The sequence below is a fragment of the Barbus barbus genome, assembly GCF_936440315.1.
Source record: "Barbus barbus genome assembly, chromosome: 25".
Taxonomy (NCBI): Eukaryota; Metazoa; Chordata; class Actinopteri; order Cypriniformes; family Cyprinidae; genus Barbus; species Barbus barbus.
The window spans coordinates 16,652,169-16,676,324 of NC_136753.1; the positions used below are offsets into that span (position 1 = coordinate 16,652,169).

General features: G+C 35.6%; 1 protein-coding gene across 2 annotated transcripts in view; it reads left to right on the plus strand.

The window, feature by feature from the left end:
- LOC306845369 (protein WWC3-like) overlaps positions 1-22,982 on the plus strand; it is a 44,218-nt gene extending 21,236 nt beyond the window's left edge. The window contains exons 2-23 of one of the 2 annotated variants that reach the window (XM_079378127.1): positions 236-345; positions 1,378-1,581; positions 3,115-3,191; positions 4,653-4,732; positions 9,733-9,862; positions 10,768-10,899; positions 11,049-11,122; positions 13,137-13,385; positions 14,145-14,234; positions 15,134-15,681; positions 15,999-16,119; positions 16,978-17,058; positions 17,177-17,263; positions 17,397-17,592; positions 17,807-17,968; positions 19,239-19,339; positions 19,450-19,597; positions 19,869-20,033; positions 20,325-20,417; positions 20,508-20,744; positions 21,109-21,236; positions 21,339-22,982. In XM_079378127.1, coding sequence (XP_079234253.1) covers positions 236-345; positions 1,378-1,581; positions 3,115-3,191; positions 4,653-4,732; positions 9,733-9,862; positions 10,768-10,899; positions 11,049-11,122; positions 13,137-13,385; positions 14,145-14,234; positions 15,134-15,681; positions 15,999-16,119; positions 16,978-17,058; positions 17,177-17,263; positions 17,397-17,592; positions 17,807-17,968; positions 19,239-19,339; positions 19,450-19,597; positions 19,869-20,033; positions 20,325-20,417; positions 20,508-20,744; positions 21,109-21,236; positions 21,339-21,405 — 3,280 coding nt within the window. In that variant the 3' untranslated portion in view covers positions 21,406-22,982. The remainder of the gene's footprint in view (positions 1-235; positions 346-1,377; positions 1,582-3,114; positions 3,192-4,652; positions 4,733-9,732; positions 9,863-10,767; positions 10,900-11,048; positions 11,123-13,136; positions 13,386-14,144; positions 14,235-15,133; positions 15,682-15,998; positions 16,120-16,977; positions 17,059-17,176; positions 17,264-17,396; positions 17,593-17,806; positions 17,969-19,238; positions 19,340-19,449; positions 19,598-19,868; positions 20,034-20,324; positions 20,418-20,507; positions 20,745-21,108; positions 21,237-21,338) is intronic. The other variant, XM_079378128.1, reaches the window with a different exon arrangement.
- The last annotated feature ends 1,174 nt before the right edge of the window (positions 22,983-24,156 follow it).

The window sequence follows — 24,156 nt, forward strand, 5'->3', positions numbered from 1 at the left end:
CCAGATTCTTCAAATGTCATAGCTTTGTTTTGCCTAATGCAAGTCTTTCTACAAAATAGTTTTTTGTACACATGCTTTTAGAGACCCAGAAATACATGAGGCGTATCACGCAATGTTGTGAAAAATAGTGAAAGCAGCGTTGTTGTTATAACGCCCCAATATGTTGTTTTTTGTCACTGGCCTGTTAATTTTAGGTGTTTTCAACTCTCATATTCATTCTCCTCTATTCCTGTAGGATTACCAAGCCCCTGACCTTTGCCGACTGTGTGGGGGATGAGCTTCCTCTGGGCTGGGAGGTGGTGTATGACCAGCAGGTGGGCGTCTACTATATCGACCACATCAATAGTAAGTTCAGCTTTCTGGTTTTGATTTTAAATGTCATATTTTACACATCTGGCCCATCTGGTCAGTTCTGTAAAACTAGAACTGTCAATAAGTTGAATTAATTACATAATATGCTGATTAATTAAACAATTAGCAAATAACCACCTAAAACAATATTTGCTGAGAAAATCACTCGGATTAAAAGCAGAAGTTGATTAAAAACAGAATTTGCCTTTTCAGTATTTGGGGACTTCAGAATTCGGATAAATAAATGGAAAATAGCCCAAACTTGTCATGCATTTATTTATTTCAAAACTTTTTATCCAAAGCGAGTGCATTATTTGAGACACTACTATGTTGCAACATGTATAACCATGGTACAGTGTCCAAAAACTGTGGTAGTACCATGGTACTTTTTGTGTCTGTTCTATCTATCATTCTGTCTTCTATCTTTCTCTTTCGTTCTGTCTGTCTGTCTGTCTGTGTTGTTGTGTCTGTCTGTCATTCTGTCTGTCTCTTTCTGTCGGTCTGTATGTCTGCTAATCGTTTTATGTGTCTATTGTTTTATCTGTCCATCATTCTGTCCATCTGTCTCTATTGTTGTGTCTGTCTGTCGGTCGTTCTATTGTTCTGTATGTCTGTCTGTCATTCTGTCTATCATTTGTTGTCTGTCTGTCTGTCATTCCATCTATCATTCTGTCCATCATTCTATGTCTTTCTATCATTCTGTCTATCGTTCTGTTTGTCTATCCTTCCGTCTGTCGGTTTTTGTCTATCTAACGTTCTGTTTGTCTCTTGCGCTATCATTCATGTCATTTTGTATGTCTGTCTATAATTCTATCTGCCGTTCTGTATGTCTGTCTGTCGTTGTCTATCGCTCTGTCCATCATCAGTATAATTTACCATTTATATTAATATCATTCAGTCTAGTGAGTTTAAGTATATAGTAATATAGGAAAGTTGTTATTTGTTGTTTATGATTATCAAATACTCATTTTTGGACTCTCATGGGTGATGGCTTTAACATTGTGGTTTGATGTTCTTCTCCACCAGAGACGACCCAGATAGAGAACCCTCGCACACAATGGCGTCAGGAGCAGGAGCGCATGTTAAAAGAGTACCTGGTGGTGGCACAGGAGGCTCTCAATGCCAAGAAAGAGATGTATCAAATCAAACAGCAAAGACTTGAGCTGGCACAGCAAGAGATGCAACTCTTCAACCAGCTCACTCAGGATGACAACCGTTCCATCACCAGCTGTGAGACATGCATCACATGATTCACATCTCACTTTAATCACCGCTGTTCACATCACACACTGCTGATTCAGCCATCTAACATTGCACCTCTCTGTTAGTCATATTGTGTGAGGTTTCAATGAAGTCATTCTTACTCTAGACTTGCTTCAGTGTCACTCATTGGCTGCAATCTGTTTCTTTCCTCACTCGTACTTCCATGGCCTCCTCCCTTCCTCCTTTTCCCTTCACCTTCCCCTCCCTTTCCTGTCACCATTCATCAGTTCTGCTCTTACTTCCTGTTTCTCACTAAAACATTTCTGCCCATTTATTCATACTCATCACTTATCGTCAAATGTACATGGTTTTGCCTAGCAAAAGTTTTAATTATAAAATATTAAGTGTATTATTATTATTATTAACAATATGACTTTCAATATTTTTAATGTTAAAGGATAGTTCAACCAAAAAATTAAATTCTGTCATTCATTCACTCTCATGTCATTTCAAATCTGTGAGTTTCTTTCTTCTGCTGAACACAAAAGAAGATAAAGAACAGTTAGTGGTAGACGTTGACTTCCATAGTGTGGAAAAAGTACTATGGAACTTAATGGCTAACGTCACCAGTTTGGTTACACGAGAGTGAGGAATTGATAACAGCATTTGAATTTTTGGGTGTACTGTCCCCTTAATATTAAGACTAATATTATTAAGGTTATTAAGAAGCAGTTTTTGTAACATTTTTAAAGAAAAATAGAACAACAACAAAAAACTATGCCAAACTGCTGAAAAGGTTTTTTTTTGTTATACTGAATTGTATTCTTTTAATGAGGCTTTATTATTGTTTTATTTTTATTTTTTACTCTGTGCTGACCAAAATACATCAGAGTAAATTTAAATTCAAACATGGGCATCAGTTAATTCTACATTAATTAGATATTTCTGTGCTTTTTGTTATTAATAATTCTTCTTAAATGCAAAATATGACCCTAACCAAATGAAAGCAAAAATCATCTGCAGTTTATTTGATATTTCTCTCTCTCTTTCACTTTTTCCATCTTTTAGCTTTAGCAAAAAAAAGTACTGTGGCAAAACATTGTTAAAGTGTTTGTATCAGTACTAAAAGACTTGTAACATAATATTTACACGTTAAAGAAAAAAAAAGACCTGTTCTCTTTGCCAAAACCACTTTATCCATGAAGCATGGTTTATTAGATTGTGCTGGTTTTAACTCTGTGAGAGAACTTTTTTTTATTCAATTAACTCTTTTAAAGAGATTTTTAAGCCAAATGCAGTTTTAGAGTTTTTAGCAAAAATAAATAGTAAAAATATAATATAATTCAGCCATAAATATTCTCAACATTAAAATAGCCACAGAAGCTGGCATGGCGTTAAACACAAACAAATAAGCATCAATGTACTGTACATCAGATGTACTGATTTCTTAGCTTGAGATATGAATAGTTCTTATTGGTTTGGATTATGACTTTTATATGCACTGGCACCACATGAGCATAATGTGATTGACTTTTTGACTCATTTTGATTTCTCTCATAGCTCACTCTGGTTCCTCTTCAAATGCAAAATATGACCCTGACCAAATCAAAGCGGAAATCGCCTGTAGGCGTGAGCGGGTAGGTCATTATCCTCAGAGAACAATGCCTCATACGTCAGGCCCAAGGGGGAGACGGGCCCCTCATGTGCTGTGTTGATTGTATGTGTGTGTTGAGGGGAGGTGTGTTCCTTTAGGAAGAAGAGGCCTAGGTTTGGGTTCACTGCAGTGTTTCTCTAGGGCAGAGCCTCTATGAATTAGTGCAGTACTACAGGAAGAGTCATTGTGTCAGACAGCTGGCCTGTGGATGATAAATACTACCTTTAAATCTTGACTAAATCTGTCGTATTAAAGGAATAGTTCACCTAGAGATAAGAATTCAAAAGTTGTTTTTTCATGTCTTGTCATTCCAAACCCAAACCATATTTTTTTCTTTTTCATTGGAATACAGAAGGAGAAATTGAGAATAATATTTACACAGCTAGTTCATGTTCATAGTGGCATTGCTTCAAGTTTGATTCTCGTATATCATTCTGTTCCATACTCAAATCAGTTGTATGAGTTGAGAAGAAATACACTACTGTTCAAAAGTTTGGGGTCAGCAAGATGTTATTGAAATAACTTGGTTATGCTCACTAAGTAATATTACCAGTAAAACAGTGATATTGTGAAAGATTACAATTTAAAACTAATTGTTTTCCATTTTAATATATTTGAAAATGGTATTATTCCTCTGATGGCAAAGCTGAATTTTCAGCATCATTACTCCAATCTTCATTGTCACATGATCCTTCAGAAATTATTCTAATATGCTGATTTGGTGGTTAAGATACATTTCTTTTATTATCAGTGTTAAAAACAGTTGTGCAGCTTAATATTTTTTCAGGATTCTTCAATGAATAGAAAGTTCATAGAACAGAACAGAACTGGGTTTGATCAATTTGATGCATCTTTGCTAAATAAAGTATTTATTTCTTTAAAAATAACTGACAACTTTTGAATGGTGGTGTATATAAGGGAAAAAAGTTGCACCAGTCACAGACTAATTTTACAATCTTTTTTTGGACTTTTTTTTTTAGAGTTTGACAAGCAATTAACTGTCATTTATAAGATTTTTTTTTTTTTTTTTTTATGAAACAAATGACAAAATTCTATATTATAACAGAATTTATGAACAATTTTTTAAAACACTTTTATCATAACTGATCAAAAAGTGTAAAATGTTTTTTTTAGCAAATAAACTCCTATATTATGTCATATTTGGTCTACTGTGGCCTGTTACCTACATATCTGATGGTTTTCACTGTATATTGAATGACCCTACATTCCTCCGTTGCGGTTTTGGGAGGGCTGTGTGTATGTGTGTGTTCAAGGTCGTTTTAAGTTCCTGTGTGTGTTGGGCGGGTCGGGAACGATTATACATGTCTCTGATGATGACTCAACCTTTATATATATATATATTTTTTTTTTGCAATGGTGGCTCTGAAGGGAATCCCACTGTGTGTTTTGATGTGTATTGACTGAGTGGCTCTTGTGTCCACAGCTCTCCAGACTCAAACAGGAATTGGCTCAGATGAGACAGGAGCTGCAGTACAAGGAAATGGGAGTGGAGACCCTACAGGAGTGAGTTAAACTGAGTTGAACCCTTCCTCACACACAAAGCATGTGTAGTTTACAAATTAGGACGAAGTTAGTGGCGATTGTTATGACAAGCATCATTATCAGGCCTACTATTGCTCATACTTGGGGTTAGAGGTTAGTATTAAAGTAATTTAATACTTAATAGAGATTTGCTGCTTCTTGTTTATAGATCAGATTTATGTTTTTCGACTGATAGAAGGTGAAAAGTGGTAAGAATGCCATAGAGAATGCCGTCACTGACAACCACTCTCATTTTTCATGTATAATATTGTATTGTAAAATTGTACTATTCCTCCCTGCCCCCAATCTTTTTTTTGTGATTTATGATACATGACCCCACCCTGTCATTAGTTTATTTTCCTGCTTTGTCTTATGTTTCCTGTTTATTCATGTTTCTGTTTGTGTGTCTCTCTTGTTTGGGTAGTTGTCTTTTAACTGAAACATTTCCAGCTTGTCCACAAACTTTGCTCCTTTGACTGTTCAGTGAGTGCACATCATGAGCCTATGATGTCACTATTTCAACGCTTAAGTTATGACAACGTTAATCAGTCTTTTCTATTGTTCAAATCACCACCTTCATGCTGAGTTTAATGGACACAATATATTAGCAACAACAAAATTACTTGAGATTACATAAAGTATAATACCAAGTAAGCACGTTCTTTCTTGTTTTTAAAGAAATTAAAACTTTTATTCAGTAAGGATGCGTTAAATTGATAAAAAAAAGTGAAAGTGAAGACATTTTTACTGTTACAAAAGAATTTGGTTTCGGTTAAATGTTAAGCAGCACAATTGTTTTCAACAATGATAATAATGACAAATGTTTATTGAGCACCAAATTAGCATATTAGAAGGATTTTTAAAGGAGCTTTGCCATCACAGGAACAATCTACAAAAGTTATTTTAAAATGTAATAAAATGTAGAATATTGTTCTTTTACTGTATTTCTGAGCAAATAATGCAACCTAAGAGTTTGAGAGACTCCTTACCAACCCCAATCTTTTGAATGGTAGTGAAGAGCTTTCATAAGGAGCAACCAAATAGTTGCTTTGAAAACTGTCTAAGTGCATCTGAATTGGGTCAGTGTTTGTAGTAATCGTCACCGTTGAGTGATTGTGGCACAAACAGACACAAATCAGCCCAAACACACGTTCTCTTTTAGTTTCAAGTCCGTAGATAAATAGTAGCAGATAAAAAGTAGATTTCATTTGCATTACCTGACAGAGATACCAGTGCTTTCAAGGCAGGAAAAAATATTTTTAAAATTTTAGGTAAGTTTTGGTTTTATGCTTTGGTTCAGAGGTTTACATTTTTTTTGTCTGCAAAGGCTAAAATACTAAAATATTACAGAAATATTACTAAATGCATCACAGTAGTTGGTTACATTTTGAATGGTGAGATAAGCTGATAAATTGATAACATTTTGGGCTCTGTAGAAGTTACTATGGATAATTCTGTGGATAATGAATAGGATAAAAACATGTCATATGTTTAACATTTCAGCAAAATGAATTACTGAAGTTAATTTGGGTTGGCATTTTTTTTTTTTTTAACCTAGTGAGAATGATCAGTAACTGTTTTGCTAGCACTCCAGTAATATTTTGCCAGAGTTCTTCATTTAGACAAAGCACCCATTATAGTTAGTATAGCTATCTAGTGCGTTCAGGACTAATTTCAGCCGTAATTTCACTATTATTCAGTTCAGTGGAGCAGCAAACCAAACAGTTACCAGATACCTAACTCCAAAAAATCCAATTGAATTACCTGCTCTGCAAATGTCTAACTAAATCTTCTGTTCTCATACTGTTTTCAATGCTGAAATGGTATAGGATAGTATTGAGGTCGCTGTGTTTTAAATAGCCAGTGGAGCTGTGTGTTGGTTGTTCTGTAATGTTTGTGTAACATTTTGCATCAAATCAGATTTTTTTTAGAGGGATCCGGGAATGTGTGTGGGGAATTTTACCTAAACCCACAAAAAACTGTGTGTGTCTGGAAAAGGAGACTCCACCTCAGGAAGAGGATGCACCAGTTGACTGTGGGTTGCCAAGGCAGGAAAAGCTCAATAAGCAGATAAAGAGTGAGAGTCCAGAGGAGAGAGAGAAGGGGTAGGAAGAGATGAGGAGGGAGTAAAAAGTGCTTGAAAGCATTTTGAAAAACAGAGATATCTAGCAGCAAATTCCTCTCTCCTTCCTGCATCCTAGCGAGGGCCCTTATCTCTTAGATAGAACACAACTCTTCTTGCTCCCAGAATAGCAAGATTAACACTTTACTCAGCGCTATAAGAAAATAGAAGCTCCCTCTTTACATGAATCATCAGAGCCTGGGGCCTCTGTTATTCCTTTTTAAAAATAAAAATAAAACATTTTCTTTTTCTTTTTTTTAAGTCAGTCGAATGTTCAGTGGAGACTTGACATTATGTGTTGCTAGTGTCTGGCAGCGGTAACTGTATTGTCAAAGTTGCATCAACTTTGCTGTTTGAGACACCCTCCAAAAAAGTTTTTATAGAATCAAGTGATAAAACTGTAAAATTAAGGAGCTTTTTGGAAGGAATTAAAATTATTTTATTCAGCAAGTATGCTTCAAATTGAAAATGACAGTAAGCACATATAATGTTACAAAAGATTTCAAACAAATGCTGTTCTATTGAACTTTATATTCCTCAAAGAATCCTGAAAAAAATGTATCAGGGTTTCCATAAAACATTGAGTATAATAAGAAACCAAAGCATTAGAATGATTTCAGAAGGATCATGTGACACTGAAAATCCAGCTTTGCCACAACAGAAATATATTACAATTGTAAATAAAGATTAATTATAAAATATATAAATATGTAAATAAATGGAGAACAGTTATTTTGTGACTTGGTGAGCTTAAGAGACTTTTTCAATAAGCTTTAAAAAAAATTTACTGTCCCTAAACGTTTGAATTGAGTGTGTATATGCAGTACTGTCTATATATATATTATGGAATGCTCTGGAATAGTTCACCCAAAAGTGAAAACTCTTCACCCTCAAGTTCTTCCAAACCTTTATCAATTTGTTTCTTCTGTTTAACACAAAAGAATGTTAAACACAGAAGAACATTGGTAACCAGACAGTGCTGGTAGCCATTGGCTTCCACAGTATGGAAAAACATTCTATGGAAATCAATGGCTACCATCAACTGTTTGGTTACCAATATTCTTCAAAATATCTCATTTTGTGTTCACCAAAAGAAAGAGATTCATACAGGTTTGTAAAAATGCGAGGGCAAGTAAATCCTTTTTTGGGTGAACTATCCCTTTAACTCCATATAGTTCCTAATAAGCTGGTTAAAATTAATTAGTGAGGCTGATTAATCGAAGTTGAACGGTTTAATTAATAAAAATGAGCATAGTGTCATTATTTAGCATGGAGGTGGTCTTAAACATTATTAACCACTGGATAGATTTTAGGTAACCAAACTTTATCAGTTTATGCCAAAACATAACATGACTGTAGATGAGATGATACCCTTTTATTTAATACCCATAAGTATTCACATATCTAAAGGAAAATATATAAAACTTACATTTGAATAGTCTTAAGCTCACATCATTCCTCTCCTTTCATCCTGTCTTTTTCTCTTTCTAAATTTTAAGAACTAGCAGCCGGCATGTCTGTTCTGTGTCACCAGCCAGTCGTGTGCTGCGGTATTGGGCTGGGCAGATGTCCGTAGTAGCCTGGCAGACTCGAGTCCTGGTCAGGCAGGGCTGTGAAAGGTTGTTGGAGGTTTGAAGGGGGGAAACAAAGCCCTGCTTGTGTGGAGAGGAGGAGAGGAAGAGGCAGGGCAGGCGAGCTGACAGTACCTGCTGTTGGAGGAGGGTGGCCTGCAGGAAGTGGCCTATGGCAGGAGCACAGGCTCTACACCAGAGACACACTGATGTGAAAGACATGCTTTACGCAGTCTTTCCCCAACTCTTGTGAACATAACCAACAATTTCAGCAACTTCAGTATCATACATTTCAATTATTATAATTTTGTGTCCATTATCATCTGTATGAAAGCTGAACATTCAATAGTATATTGAGAAACAAAACATTTCATATTGCTTTCCTGTGCAAAGTGATGTACAATGAGCCATTGAAAGGCATTTTTACAACTTTTTTAGCTGGTTTAGCAGGTTGTTTCTGTTTCTAGAATGGCATGTCCAGTATTTCAAGCATTACACTCTGGAGGATATATATCCCACAGTGCTTTGGTACTTTAGAAGGCAGACATTCCCCGACGGGAGGGTTTTAGTGCGGTGCTCTCCAGTTTCACTTGCCTAATTATTATGCCTTTGAGACTAGAAGCTGGTTTAAGTTAAAACAATATTATTCCAACATGGCTAAATGGTTAACCAGTCTGTTAGACAGGTCAGCAAGGCAAGTTTTAATAACTCTAAGCTCACGTCTACCACTGCCATCTCTCACAGTTTCTCTTTAAGAGAAATAGTCTCTCTCTTTAACATTCTCACACAATACTGTATGACTTAGATGGTGGTATATTAACTTTGTGTCAAGCAGTGATGTTGGCTTGGCTCTGGTAGAGTAACACCCTGTTTGGCGTAAATAAAGTCTGATGTCATTGCTAGTTTAACTCTTTATAATTAGTTGAGCAGCTTGAGGAGGGTAAGATTCTTTAAACCGTATTTAGATGTTTATGAACATATCCTGGTGCAGTCAGTGCACGGCTATGAAGAATGGAACACAATGTCAGTCTACATTTAGATTCATCTGTGCTGCAACAAATAGTGTTTAACAGGGAGTCACTTGAAATTATGGCATATGTCTAGTGCTTGATTTGATCTACTAGACCTCCAATATATTATTGTGTGTAAGAAAGAAACCTGTGTATTTGTATTTTCTATTCTGTTCTTTTCTGCTCCCAGTGTCCCAGTAATAATGGGTCACTGGTCAGAATTTCAGCAGATTAACAACATGGCTGATGGTTTGTTCTCATGTGTGTTGTCTTGAGCAGAATTGACCGGAAGATGTCAAGCAGTCAGACCAATTACAAATTAGATGAAGCACAGGCCATCTTCAGCGAGCTCCGCAGCATTAAAAAGGCCATCAGCACCGGCGAGAAGGAGAGGCAGGACCTCATCCAGGTCAGTCAGACCCAAATCATCATCTTCATAGAATATTCCTTCAAATGGATTTAGAATTTATTTATTACATTTATTTATTAAATTATACACTTTTTTTTATTAATTTTTTTTTAAGTCAAGGTAACTGTTAGTTAAGACAATGTAGAGTTATAAGTTTACATAAATGTAAAAATATGTAAATATAAAAAACTTCACTAGATTTACATTGTTAATAACTGATGAACTGAAACATCACAATGTTGTTTTAGCAAACTCTTATTCAGTTCTGCTCTTATCTGATGTGTAATGCCAACTTTTCAGACTTCCTAATGGATAAAAGTTCTGGTCTCCAGGTTTTTATTCCTCATTGAAAATAATGATTCACTATATAACAATTCTGAATGAATCATTATTTTCAATGAGGAATAAAAACCTGGAGACCAGAACTTTTATCCATTAGGAATTCTGAAAAGTTGGTATGAATAAGAGTTTGCTAAAACAACATTGTGATGTTTCAGTTCATCAGTTATTAACAATGTAAATCTAGTGCATTCATACATAGATACATACATACATATGTGTGTATGTATATGTATACATATTTTAGTAATTTAGTTTATTTTAGTATATCAAGTTAAACTAAATGAAAATTAGAAATGTTGCAACTATCTAAAGCTTTTTATATTTGATATTATTTCAGTAACAATTTAGTTTATTTCAAGTAGCAAAAGTTTGTTTTATGTTGTACTGAATGCATCAATAATCACTGGATAGATATTGATGTGTCCCCTAATATATCAGTCAATTCAAAACTTTCAGATCCCTCTCAAATATCGTTTATGTTAAGAGGTGCTGCCATCTTGTGGTCACAAGTGATCAACTGTTATGAATATCTCTTTAATTAGTTATTCTTTTGTTGTGCACAGAGCCTGGCCAAGCTGACGCTGAACTTCTGTGACTCCATTAATGAGGTGGCCAACAGTGCAAATACCCTTGGTGACTCCTGTAGTGTACAACAATACACAGACACTGGCTGCCAGACTGATCTGATGGGAGAGGTTTGTCAGGATTTGGTTTTTGTTGTTGTTGCTTTACAACTGAAATTTCTGTTGTTTTATATTAATTCAATTTATATTCATTATATTTATACATCGCAGAGATACATTAAAATCATCTATGCCCAATAATAGTATTTTCTCTCTCTTAGTTTGGCACCCAGGAGTCATCACTACTTGCAGACAGAGTCAAACTCAGTTGGCAGTATGAAGAGGCTAAGAAAAAGTAAGTGCATTTGCAAATTTGCACTGCATAACCATTATAAACAACAGACATAAAGCATACTGCATAACAGTCTGAAGCTGGAGGTAAAATCCCATTTATTTTCTCTACAGAGAAATTGATTTTTATGAATAACCTGTAAACCCTTTAAGACAGACCCACCATGAGCTCTCATGTTGTCAAATGTTAGTATGTGTATGTGCATATGTATATACAGTATATACAGAATTCAAAAGTCACTGTGATTTTCAGCATCATAAAAAAATTCAAAGTTTTTGATTTATGTACTTTGCAATGCATCATGAAATTTATAATGTATTATTATGTAAAGTACACTGTCTTTAATTTGTTTCTTCAATTTTCTAAGAGTTTTTGCTTCAAATATAATTTGTAATATTGTGATTCTTATTGGAGCTGATTCATAGCTTAGAACCTTTTGAAGAATTTAATTTTCAACTAGTGCTGCTGAAAAAGTAGGTGGTCACTGTAGCATTTCCCTGCAGTTGCTGGCGTATTCTGAGGTTGTTCTTTCCATATGGGGTTTTAGGTGGTTGCTAGGGTGCTCTGGATGGTTGCTAGGTGGTCAGATACTATCTCAAGACGAATATTCCCACCTCTGTATGATATGATGGTTACTAGATATACATAGAAGCCCATGTTATTGTAAGAATTTCCTTCCATTTTTCATTTACTTTGCAAAAATAATTCAGATCACTTTAAAAATAATATCACACCTTCCAATATCACCTGATTTCAATCATGTGATTTCAAGGAGCCCAAGTAGTTGACTATGGAACTTCTATTGAGCCTGGCTGTGATTCCTGAAAGTATAGTCATGTGCCTCACCCACTGCCTTTAAGGAAAACCCTGCCTGGATTTGCCATGTAATAATGTTGCTGCTACTTCTCAGTAGATTTTAGTGGTTTGTATTAAAGTAGAGTGATGGATTGATATGGCATACATTGCATTTGAAATCTTCTTTATATCTGAGGAGGAGGAGGTGTTGTAACAGTGGCTCCATGCAAACCTTTTTACAAGATGCATGTTTCCATGGCAACAGAGCTGGCCGTAGAGTGCCATCAGAGAGAGAGAAAGTGAGGGGGGAAAAGGGGAAAAAAGTGAGTTGAGAGAGGAGAAAGCTGTGGAAACTTGCATACTCTCGGACTGAGTCACAATATCTTAACCCAAAAAGTGCAGAAACACAATTGCTCATGTCAGACATAACGCTGCAGTCTCTGGCTGTTCTTTAATGTTTTTGCCAGCACTTTTACACCCTCACACACATACACATCCACAATATTACATTCTGTTCATGCAATTATTCCTGTATTACCATTATTATTTATTTTACAGGTTTTTTTTTTTTTTCAGTTTTGAAATCAAATTTGTTGAAATATGCATAATGCTTAATATTGTGGGAACCGTGAAACTTTTTTTCCAGAATTCTGATGAATAGAAGGTTCAAAAGAGCCGCATTTATTGAAAAAAATAGCCATTAATATAACAGTGTAAAAGTCTTTACTGTCTCTGTTGATCAAAATTAATGCATCCTTGTCGAATACAAGTGTTGTTTTTACAATAAAAAATATTACTGATCTTAAACTTTTGAACATTAGTGTGATTGTTACTGAATTTAGTGTAACACTTTAGTATTAGGACCAATTCTCTGGGTTAACTAGTTGCTTATTAGCATGCCTATTATTACCATATTGGCTGTTTATTACTTCTACATGCCTAATCCTACACAATACCTAAACTTAACTACTTTATTAACTATTAATAAGCAGCAAATCAGAGGCAAAATACATTGTTAATGGTTTGTTAATAGTGAGAATTGGAGATTAAAATAAAGTGTGACTGAATTTATTTAATACTAATCATGGAAGTGTATGTATAGCCTATGTGAACACATATATCATGTCTATTCATCATTACATCTTGTCTTTGATTTGATACGCTCTTGCTTGTATCTGCTTACAGACGTTGAAATTGATCCCTTGTTGTTTCTCTCTCTCAGGATGTCCAGTATTCAGCATCAGTTGGCCCAGTTGGACAGTGAGAGCTGGTCTGGACGTGCAGAGGCCGATCGGGATTGGGACTGTCTGCAGCTGCTGCGGGAGAAGGAGGCTCTGCTCCAGGAGATAACTCTACTTAGCCAGCAGCAGCACTCACCAGACACGCTGCTCCAGCTGCAGGAGGAGAAACACAGGCTGGAGGAGGAGGTGCAGAGAGCCCACAGTGTCCAGAGTCAGGGTGCCAAACAGAGGTCTGCTTTATTTCTTCATACAGTCATGTCTATGGAATAGAGTAGAATTATTAGATAGATTTTGTGGATGTTTAGCATGTGTAGTATCTCAGTTTGTGAATTCTGAAGGATTAGTTGGCAGGTCCTGTAGACCAAGTTACATCCATGTGAAAAAAGAAACGTTGCACTGGCATGGCAAAAACACGTCCCGTGAACATAATATACCTCTGCTCAAAACGTGGTAGAATTATGTATTTGTTATGAGGAAATCTTACAAACAAAATAGTTCAGTTAAAGTTTTGTAAATGCCCGCAGAGGTAAATAAGGGTGCCCTCATTTCCCCACTGAGCAAAGCAGATGTGCTTGTTCCAGCTCTGATCTGCTCATTATGAGACCTCAGCTGAGACATATAGGGGTCGTTTTGTCATATTACGTCAGTATACATATCAGCTTTCATATCCCGCCTGCATGTTTTTTCTGTTATGTTATGGATATTGATCAATTTTCTTTGTGATATTAGGAGTCATAAAATGGTAGAATGACATTTTATTATAATGGAGAAAATAAATTGCATAAATACTATGATAGTCTTCTTCCACAGACTGTGCGCTTAAATCGTTCCCAGTTTTGCACAATAAAAATTTAACATATTAATAAGTAGTCTTGCATTTGTGATCTTGTCTATGACTCTATGACAAATGGTTATTTAAAACTGACTGACTGACTGTATGAATGAAATATGGAAAAATCTGTATCATATGATGTGTGTATGTTTTGTAGGATATTACAGCAGGAGAAGAGGAATGTACTTATGAGGCAACTTGAGGAAGCCACCCGTATCACCACCTATCTACACACTCAGCTGAAGAGGTACATCACACACACACTGAACACCCTCATAAAACTTAATCCAGAGGGCACAAATCAAGGTTTGACACACATAGTTTAGTATAATAAACTGCTAACAAAATTATATAATGCAATAATATCATCTATAACAATAAATAATAATAAAAAATAGTTTAAAATATAGTTAATTGTGATAAATTAATGGCAAATTGACTCCGTGTGCCTGATTTAAATTTTTATTTATATATATATATATATATATATATATATATATATATATATATATATATATATATATATATATATAAATTATTTTATTAATACATTATTTAATATATATTAAATTATTATACATTCATATTAACTATTAAATGTACTTATAATTTATTGAGTAATTTAAGAAAGGATGGATTGCTTTGGACCATAAGCCACTGATACATGTATGTTCAACAGAATAAATATTTTGACTTTTGAAGCCTTTTTTCTAAAGCCTGTTTTTATCTGCCGGAATAATGTCATGAATATATTATCAGTTGGTGTATTTCTTGGCAAATGCTGATCAGTTCAAATTTTTAATCTAATTAATTACTTGATGTGTCAATTAATTAATCTAATTAATAGCAAAATAGCAATACCCACAAAAGATTATTTAAAGCTGTTTTTGTGTTAAATGAGAAAGTATCAAGTAGACATTACAAATTGTAGCTTTAGAAAGAAATATTTTTTCATAACTAATTAATAAACGTGTATGTATGTGTATACACATACATAATAAATATACACAGGACACACACAAATATATTATGTAAACATAAACTTTTATTTTGAATGTGATTTAATCTCGTTTAATCTTTTGACAGCCCTATATAGGATGTCTGGCCACATCAACCCAAAATGACCATTTCTCTCTCTGTGTGCAGCCTATCAGCCAGTAATCTGACGGTGTCCTCCAGCAGTAGCCGTGGCTCTTTAGCCTCCAGTCGTGGCTCTTTGGCATCCAGCCGTGGTTCTCTCAGCTCCATCAGCTTCACCGATATCTATGGCCTGCCCCAGTATGAGCGAACAGAAGGCAGCTCTGATGTTCTGGACCCGTCTTTCCGCTACCTTCTCCCATTGGAGACCCACAGCAGGGACAGTTTAGCCTTTGGGCCAAAACGGTCCCATAACACACCACAGTCTCTCACATCTCTCTCCTCTCGGTCCTCGCTTTCCTCGCTCTCCCCTCCCAGCTCCCCCATGGACACCCCTTATCACTCTGCCCCACAGGACTGCCCTCTGGCCCAGATGACAGAGGAGTACATGGAGGTGGCCAGCAGGGGTCTGTTGGCTGAAGGACTACGGAATCAGACTCAATCCCAGCACACTACTCTTCCTGGGGAAGGGGAAGTGGGAATCTCAGCCTCTGCACACCTCCTGGAGGGGAAGAGCCATAGAGATGGAGTTCTTCAAGGAACGCACAGCTCCACAGGTGATGAATAGAAACATGGAAATTTGTAACTGACTGATCAGTCGATTTAAAATGTTTAATTGCTGTTAATCTCATATTTTTCATAACTGGCGTGCTAAGCCATTTAGTTCCTTTTTAAGCACAGAAAAATGAATAAAATGTAATTGTGCATTCAAAATGTGTAGAAATAAATGTTTAGAACCCCAGTTTTTTTTTAAATAATGGCAAATTGAATGTTTAAAAAAAAAAAACAGCTTTAAACATTTTATCACACTGTTCTTATGTTAAAAATGATTTGCATCTCCTTTTTTTGTTGTTATGTATGTATCTCTGTGTAGGTGTGACCCTGCGCTGTAAAAGTGCAAGCAGGACCAGCAGAAGAGCAAGACGAGTGTCTGCAGGAGTAAATGAAGATGTTTTGGCAACAGACAGTGGGGTGTTTGAAGCCTGGAGCAGAAGGTGAGAGAAGATTCAGCAATAAAGATAAAGGCTTTAAAAGGGATAATTCACCAAAAATAAAATTTCTCTGTCTTCCATTCACTCACCTTTTATGTTGTTCCAAACCTATAAGAGAAAGATTATATTATTATGTAAAAAAAATATAAAATTAGTCTTTGTACAGTAATACTCATATCATCATAATCCCCCGATTTTTGGTAACATGTAAAAATATTAATTTACAAATAATATTTTAATAATCATCCCATTGAGTACCTTCTCTGGAATGTGTCGAATATCATGCATTAATCTTATGTCCTGTACACAATTGTAAAAGATAGACTACCGTTCAAAAGATTGAGGTCAGCAAGATTTTTTTTAAAGAATTAATACTTTTATTCAGCAAGTACTTATTATTGCAGAAAATTTCTATTTTAAATAATTTATTTTGAACTTTGTTCATCAAAATCCTGAAAAGATGTATCATTTATCCTCAAAAATACTAAGAACCACAACTGTTTTCAACATTGATGATGATAATAATAAGAAATGTTTCTTAACCACCAAATCAGCATAATAGAATGATTTCTGAAGGATCATGTGACACTGAAGACTGCAGAAAATTCAGCTTTGCCATCACAAAAATAAATTACATTTTAAAATATATTCAAATGAAAATATTTATTTGAAATTGTAATAATATTTCAGTTTTACTGTATTTTTGATCAAATAAATGCATCCTTGCTGAGCATAAGAGGCTTCTTTCAGAAAGATTTTTTTTACATTTTTACAAACCTCAAACGTTTGAATGGTAGTATATATACTTTAATAGTTGTTTTTGTTATAATTATTCATAAATGTCTGAATGTCTCTTTCCAGTAGGACAGAGGAATCAGAAGAAGTCAGTTTTACTCGAGATGTCCCAGCCTCAGATCCAGTTCAGATTCAGATCGGTCTTCTGTAAGTACCGCACACTCATACCCTCACCTGCCTCTCATTCCTCATCATAACAAACAGTACCAAACCACTATTAACCATCAGTTTGCTTGTTCATTCCTTCTGGGCTATTCTTTTGCAGATATGATTCGAATGGCATGTTTTTGCTGCTGCACGTCCTTCAGATGAGAAATTTAAGCAAGGCCACCGTTAGAGATGGATGCAAAGTGTAAGTAGTCCCATCAGCTTTCCATTAATACATTCATCCTCCTCTACTACAGTGAAATCCTCTGTAAAAACAATTTATGGCCATGTACACAATCAAGTTCACGAGTAGCGTTTTCTTCGTTTATCTCTCTCAGATTTGTGAAGGTTCATGTTCTCCCGGTGGACTCCAGTCGGCCCTGCATATATTACTGCTGTAAGGCCCAGGAGCCTCAATCTCTTTTCAGCTTTAATGAGGGCTTCCGAATCCCTCTGAGTGCTGGTGGCCCCGGGGCCCATGCGTTACAGTTAAAACTCTGCGCTGTAGGACCTCTCGCCCAGGAGGAGCTGCTGGTTAGACTAAAATTCACTCAATTCTTTACTAACCTGTTTAGCAATGAAACATTTTGTTTGCAAATACAAATTTGGATAAGTTTGGACCCCACTGCATGTAAAAAGATAATTTAAAGTTGTTGAAATGTGTTTTCTGCCTTAGCTTTAGTGTATATGTGGTTCATGCTTGTTTTCTGTAAGATGGTAAACTGACCTGTATCTGTTTGTGGTTTAGGGCTCTGCTCAGGTCTCGCTGACAGATTGTGCAGGCAGCACTGAAATGATCTTCCAGTGGCTTAAAGTGCATATCCACAACGCAGAGAACCACAGGCCTGAGCACAGCCACCTCAGTCAACCCAACCGCATCATGGATGAAGAGAACGAAGGCAAGCTTGAGGTGAGATCACTGGAGACTCTTCTTCCTCTGGCTAAAGCATTATCAGAGACTACTGAAGACCCACTAAAGATCTCTCTCTTAAATGAACAGTAAAGTAACATTCATTTCCCTTGCTGACCATCGACTGCCATAGTGTTTTAAAGGAATAGTTAGCAGGGGGGTGGGGGGGTTATGGCCTTAATGGAGATAATGAAAATATCTGAAGACTGTTATGAAAATGAATGTTAAAATTATGACATGAAAACATGAACACATGATTAGAACACTGTTAGATTGTGATTGTGATGCAGCAATAACATTGCTATATATATATATATATATATATATATATATATATATATATATATATATATATTTAAAGAAGCATCTAAAAAGGAATAGCTGCCTGAGGTGAAGTTGAGTGACTTTATGCCAATAAACTAAAACTTGTTCTATGATACATCCTATGATATTAATCATATAGCTTAGATTCATAACATAGATGTAGCATTACAACTTGTATCTGCACACGGGCAAGGAAAGCAGACAGAATTTACTATAGATGTCACATTCTATAAAGTTCTCATTATAATGCTAGGTTTATGGCAAATTTGTGCTATATTTTCATCTACATTATCAAGTGATTCCTGAAATTGCAAAGTACTCGATCGCTGTTGCACATCCCTAGCACCAACCATCTTCTCAAATTTGTGATGAGAATAATTTATAAATGTTATCTAAAAAAAAAACCATGAATGAAAAAATTATAATCATGTGCACAGATAAATCATTTATAATAAACACTGCTATATTCCTTTTAAGAATTGTCAAGTTTGATTTCATTGATTTTAAAGTCTCCTAGGAGTTTTCTGATAAGAAAAGCCCTATAATTTATCACTTTAAAGCAAAGAAATAAAGACAACATAAATATTAATATTGCAATTTACTTTTTTTTCAAAATTATTTAATATACTTTTTAATATTATAGTTCAGTAGTGTTATTGCAATAGTATTTGATTATAATTTGTATAATTTTAATGACTATATTACTGTTAATAAAAAAATGATGATTATATTGAATGGGGAAAATTCTATTTAGCTGATTACATAAATATAATAAAATATTTTATTCCAATGTTTATAAAGATTCTACAACAAACAGAACAATGTTTTGATAGTTCCAAAGTTTATACGCTTAATCAATCTACAAAATGACTGGTTTTTAGTTGTCTCTGAATATTTAGTTAAAATAACACACACACAAATTAAACATCTGCCTATTTTCGTGTAGGTGTCTGTGGTGACTCGTTTGGAGGAGATGAAGAAAGAGTTGCAGAGGAGTGAAGAGGAGCTGGAAAGGAAGGAAGAGCAAGGAGAAGCCGTTTCTGAGAGGTCCACACAATGACTGCCTTTCTATAAACTAATGAACCTTTCAGCTTATGCCTGTAAGCGCATTAATTTTAGATGATGTGTGTGTGTTCTAACTGCTGTGTATGATTTAGGAGTTGGCAGGCTGAGTCAGTGGACAGCGGCTGCAGTAACAGTACAGCGTTTGTCGTTCCCTGTCCTGAGAGTCTTTGCGGTGAAGGCATCTGCATGACCTCTGGGAGACGCTGTCTCCAGCCTGCAGAGAGAAATCCAATAGTAAAGGTACTGTGAAGATCTTTAACAAAAATACAAGCTACACATTTCTGCTCCTAAACGCTCGGGTTTGTTGTCTGTTATGGTTCTATTATAATTCATTACTAAAAATGTTTTGCTTACACACTCGGGATGTTGAATGATCTATGAATGATCTATTTTATATATATATATATATATATATATATATATATATATATATATATATATATATATATATATATATATATATATTTACATGTAATAGATCATTAAACATATTTAATTTGTGTGTTTTTAGGTGGACAAAGCAACCAACACAGAAGGTGTGTTTCCAGAACCAATGAGAATGCGGCCGAAAGAAAGGACAGGACGCTGGGGTCACAGCTCACCGTTCATGCGCAGTAGCACAATAGTCAGATCTCAGACCTTTTCACCTGGAGCGCGCAGTCAGTATGTCTGTAGGGTAAGCAGAACAGACCAGTCTTCAGTAATTTTATGTCACAGTAATGATGTTTCATGATCACAATAGTCATGATAGTGAAATTAAGCCACAAAATGTTCTGCATATTGCATTACTACATTGTTGTGTGATAACATGTAAAACATTTTGATTTATTAAACAAGTAAATTGAAATTAAATAGTTAAATTAAATTAGTAGACTCAAAGCAAATTATATGATTAGAACAAAATAAATGATAGATGATCTTGCATCTATAAAAAACCCCTTCACATGATGTTTCCCTTCCTTCACAGTTGTACAGAAGTGACAGTGATAGCTCTACTCTACCAAAGAAATCCCCCTTTATCAGAAACACTCTAGAGCGGCGAACCCTGCGATATAAACCGGTTGGAATGGCCGTGTTGCTGTTTAACACATTTTATTATTTATCCTTTGTTATGGAAGTGTACTTATGTGTCCATGTCATGTGACCGCAGCAGTCCCACCGCTCCTCTCTGGCTGAGCAGCCCACACGTACCTCTCTGGACCTGGAGCTGGACCTCCAGGCTTGCCGTACACGACAGAGGCAGCTGAGCGAGGAGCTGGCCGCACTGCGGGAGCTCAAATTGCGGCTGGAGGAGCCCATGCAGGGCCCCCGTGGCCCCACGGACCCCCCCCATTGGGCTCTGCGGGATGAGCGCTTCCGAAACCTGCTGCGTGAGGCCCAGAGACAGGTACTGCCCGTTTACATGCCTTTAAAGGGATAGCTCACCAAAAAAATTTAAATTTTATCATTATTTACTCACCGTCATATCGTTCCAAACCTGTGTGATTTTCTTTCTTACGCTGAACATAAAAGAAGATATTTTGAACATTGCTAGTAATCAAACAGTTAATGGTCCCCATTGACTTCCATAGTATTTCTTTCCCTACTGTGGAAGTCAATGGGGACCAACAACTGTTTGGTTGAACATAAGAAAGAAACTTGAGAAAACATGTTTTAAAACTATGATTGAGCTGAATAAGTAGAAGACACTGTGAATCGTAAATTCTGTTTGAAATCACATTTATAATTGATAATTTCTTTCTCTCTCGCAGTCCAAGCAGACTAGACAGGAGCAGAGGCAGGAGGAAGCTGCTGAGAGGAGGTTGCGAAAGGCCTCAAAAGAGGTTTTGCAAATGAGGGGCCAGAGCCACAAAGAGCCCCTCCCTGTGCAGACGTTCAAGTGAGTTATCTCTTAATCGGAGTGTCCCGCAAAGCATGTAGGGATCTCATCACTCACGACGTTTCTGAAAAATGCTTAATGTATTAATCTTTCCTGATGCAGAGAGAAGATGGCTTTCTTTACTAGACCAAGATTCAACATCCCGCCTCTGCCAGCCGACGACGTGTGAGCGCCCCCTAGGCCACACTATCAAATATGAAGAATCTGTCTGTTTTGTTTTTTATATTCATGCCCATGAAGTAATTAGAACAAAAATGTAGTTATTTCAGCACAAAGATTAAAAGTTATTTGATATGCAACATTCAAACAACAGAAAGCTGTACAAATCAAGCGTGTGTGTGTGGTTGTGCGTGATTGTGAGTGTGAGTGCGTGCATGTGATAGTACTAATGAACACGTACACTTATATTTTATGTAATTATTGACATCTTGGCAATTTTTCCTGCTTGTTTAAAGGAGGAAGTAACCGTTTTATAAAAGAACAAAGCATCTTTTTACTCCTGTACGATGTACTTCTGATATTTCGATGTCTACGCTTAAGGCTGGAAGACGGGAACAAAGTCAGTTTAGACAAATTCACTGTACTGTAACTTATTTTATAGTACTTTTCCTTGAAGGAAATAAAAATGCTCCCTGCTTTTTAATGTATTTTATAAAGCTTAAAACAAATAGCACTTACTGTAAGTGTTTTTGACGTACAGTAGAATGGAAATTTTGGCTGATTTTGTTTCTGTTACCTGATTCTTTAAAGTTATTTACTTAATGTCACTTTTTGATCCACTTTTGTTGCAGTTGTCATTGTGCTGTTATTCTATTAAAGATATTAATATTAATTATTACTTGTACTTTTCAATATATAGACAAATATAATTTTGTATGCTGTCTGTAAAAACGTCTGCAGTGTTACCTTTCTTATGAAGATAAAAGCATTAAAAACGTGAAAGTGCAGCTGAATTTGCGAAATGATCTTTCAAGATCAATACGATTGTTGGTTTGGTTTATTATGCTATGTCAAGTTTTTATGATCTTTAGGTGTTTAAAGTCTTCTCCTCTTCCAGATTTTTTCCAGACTTGTCCAGAAGGAGGCGTCTCAAACCTGCTTCTGTGTTCAGATGTGTTTTGGTGGTGTTTCAGGAAAAACAACCATGTTGTAGACTACAAAACTGCACACAGTAATCCTTAAATACATAAATATTACTCATTATGCTTTGCAATGTCATTTCTTTTATGCTATGCAATATTTAACAGCAGGACTATTAATGAACCATTACTTGGAGTGATTAAATTAACTTCAGCCAAATGATTCTGGTCCACTTTAGCACTTTTCCGGGCTTTAGATGGCTTTAAATAGAAGCACAGCAGGTTTAGTTAAAATGCATCAGATCTGGAACATTAATGAGGTGGAAATCTTAACACAGAAGACAGTGCTGTTTGTTTAAAAATAGTGCAAAATTGCTTTTGTAATCATTAATGATCTCGAAAGCTGCACGGGGCATAGAACCTCTCATTAAAGAAATTTCGATGGAGAGCTTTGATGGTTTTTTTATTAAAACCACAAATTAGAGGTGATTATCAAATTGCATTCATGTTTCTCCCAACAGCAGTCAACTGAAATGCAGTTATAAATAAATCTGGAGTCTGTTGATATTACATATGAGAAATTACACTAGGGTGATAGCTTGTTGACAGATTGTATGAAGAAGCATTAATGCGCTTTCTTGTTTCATACTTCATAAAGCTGCCATTCAAAAGTCTGGGGTCAGTAGTTTTTTTTTTTAAAGAATTTAATCATTTTATATTTAATTGATTGAAAATAATAAATGCATTTATTATAGAAAATATATTAATTTAATTAAAATGCTGTTAAATAATTTAAATAGATGTTCTTATGAAAAAAAATCATTTTAAATATGAGTGCGACAGCTGTTTTCAATATTGATAATGTTTTGAGTGCCAACTCAGGAACAAAATTTAATTTTTAAAGTTGAAAAATATATTTCACAGTATTAATGTTTGTACTGTATTTTTGATCAAATAAAGGGTGCCTCGGTAAGCATAAGAAACGTCTTTCAAAAACAATTTAAAAAATTGTACCAACGCCATTTTGAACTGTGTACACAAGGATGAGTAAATCATGATATTAATTTCATCCTAAGGTGAATTTAATATTAGTACAATCTTATCTTTGCAACCACTCAAGGCATGGAATCTCTGTGCTCTTACTATCTAGTGTTTTTAATGGCTAAAGCAGCTGTTGGGGGAGTACTTTGTTTTCCATCAAACTCCTCACATTCCACGTGTTATGAAATCAGTGATTTTGGGAAGCCTGGTATGTAAACACTCCTTATCAATTTCCCTTGTAAGCTTATCCATACGTTCAGTGTGTACTGTACTGCATTTAATTAGTCCCATGCTCCATCTTCCCTGTCGGCGAAGCGAGTGACATACAGCCTTGCGCACCGCATGGAGATTAATGACATGCTCAGCCGCTGGCACAGCCTGAAATACACAGCAACACTAGGCCTATCTTCCTCTATTTCGGCCAGTAAAGCGGTTTTATTCAGAAATCCCCAGCAGAGACCCTAAAAGTCATGACCCCAATTCAATCTGCTGCATCACCCAGTGTTCCAAACTCCCAGTGGCTTTGTTGCCTGAAATAGTCAATAAATGCAATTAAGTAATGCATATGAAATTGCTGTTGTAATTTAATGAAGTCCTCTTTGTTCCTGTCACTGTCATACCAGATGGTCACCTCTGTCCTTTCAAGGATTTGTTGTGGTTCGCTGGTGTTAACAAGCAGGGATGAGAATGAATTCGCAGCAATATATGAAAAGCAGGTGACAAACATTGCTCATTCAGGCTTCCTGGTCATTTGTTTTGAAAGTTCATTATTATTCCACAATTGAATTTTAAATCAAATC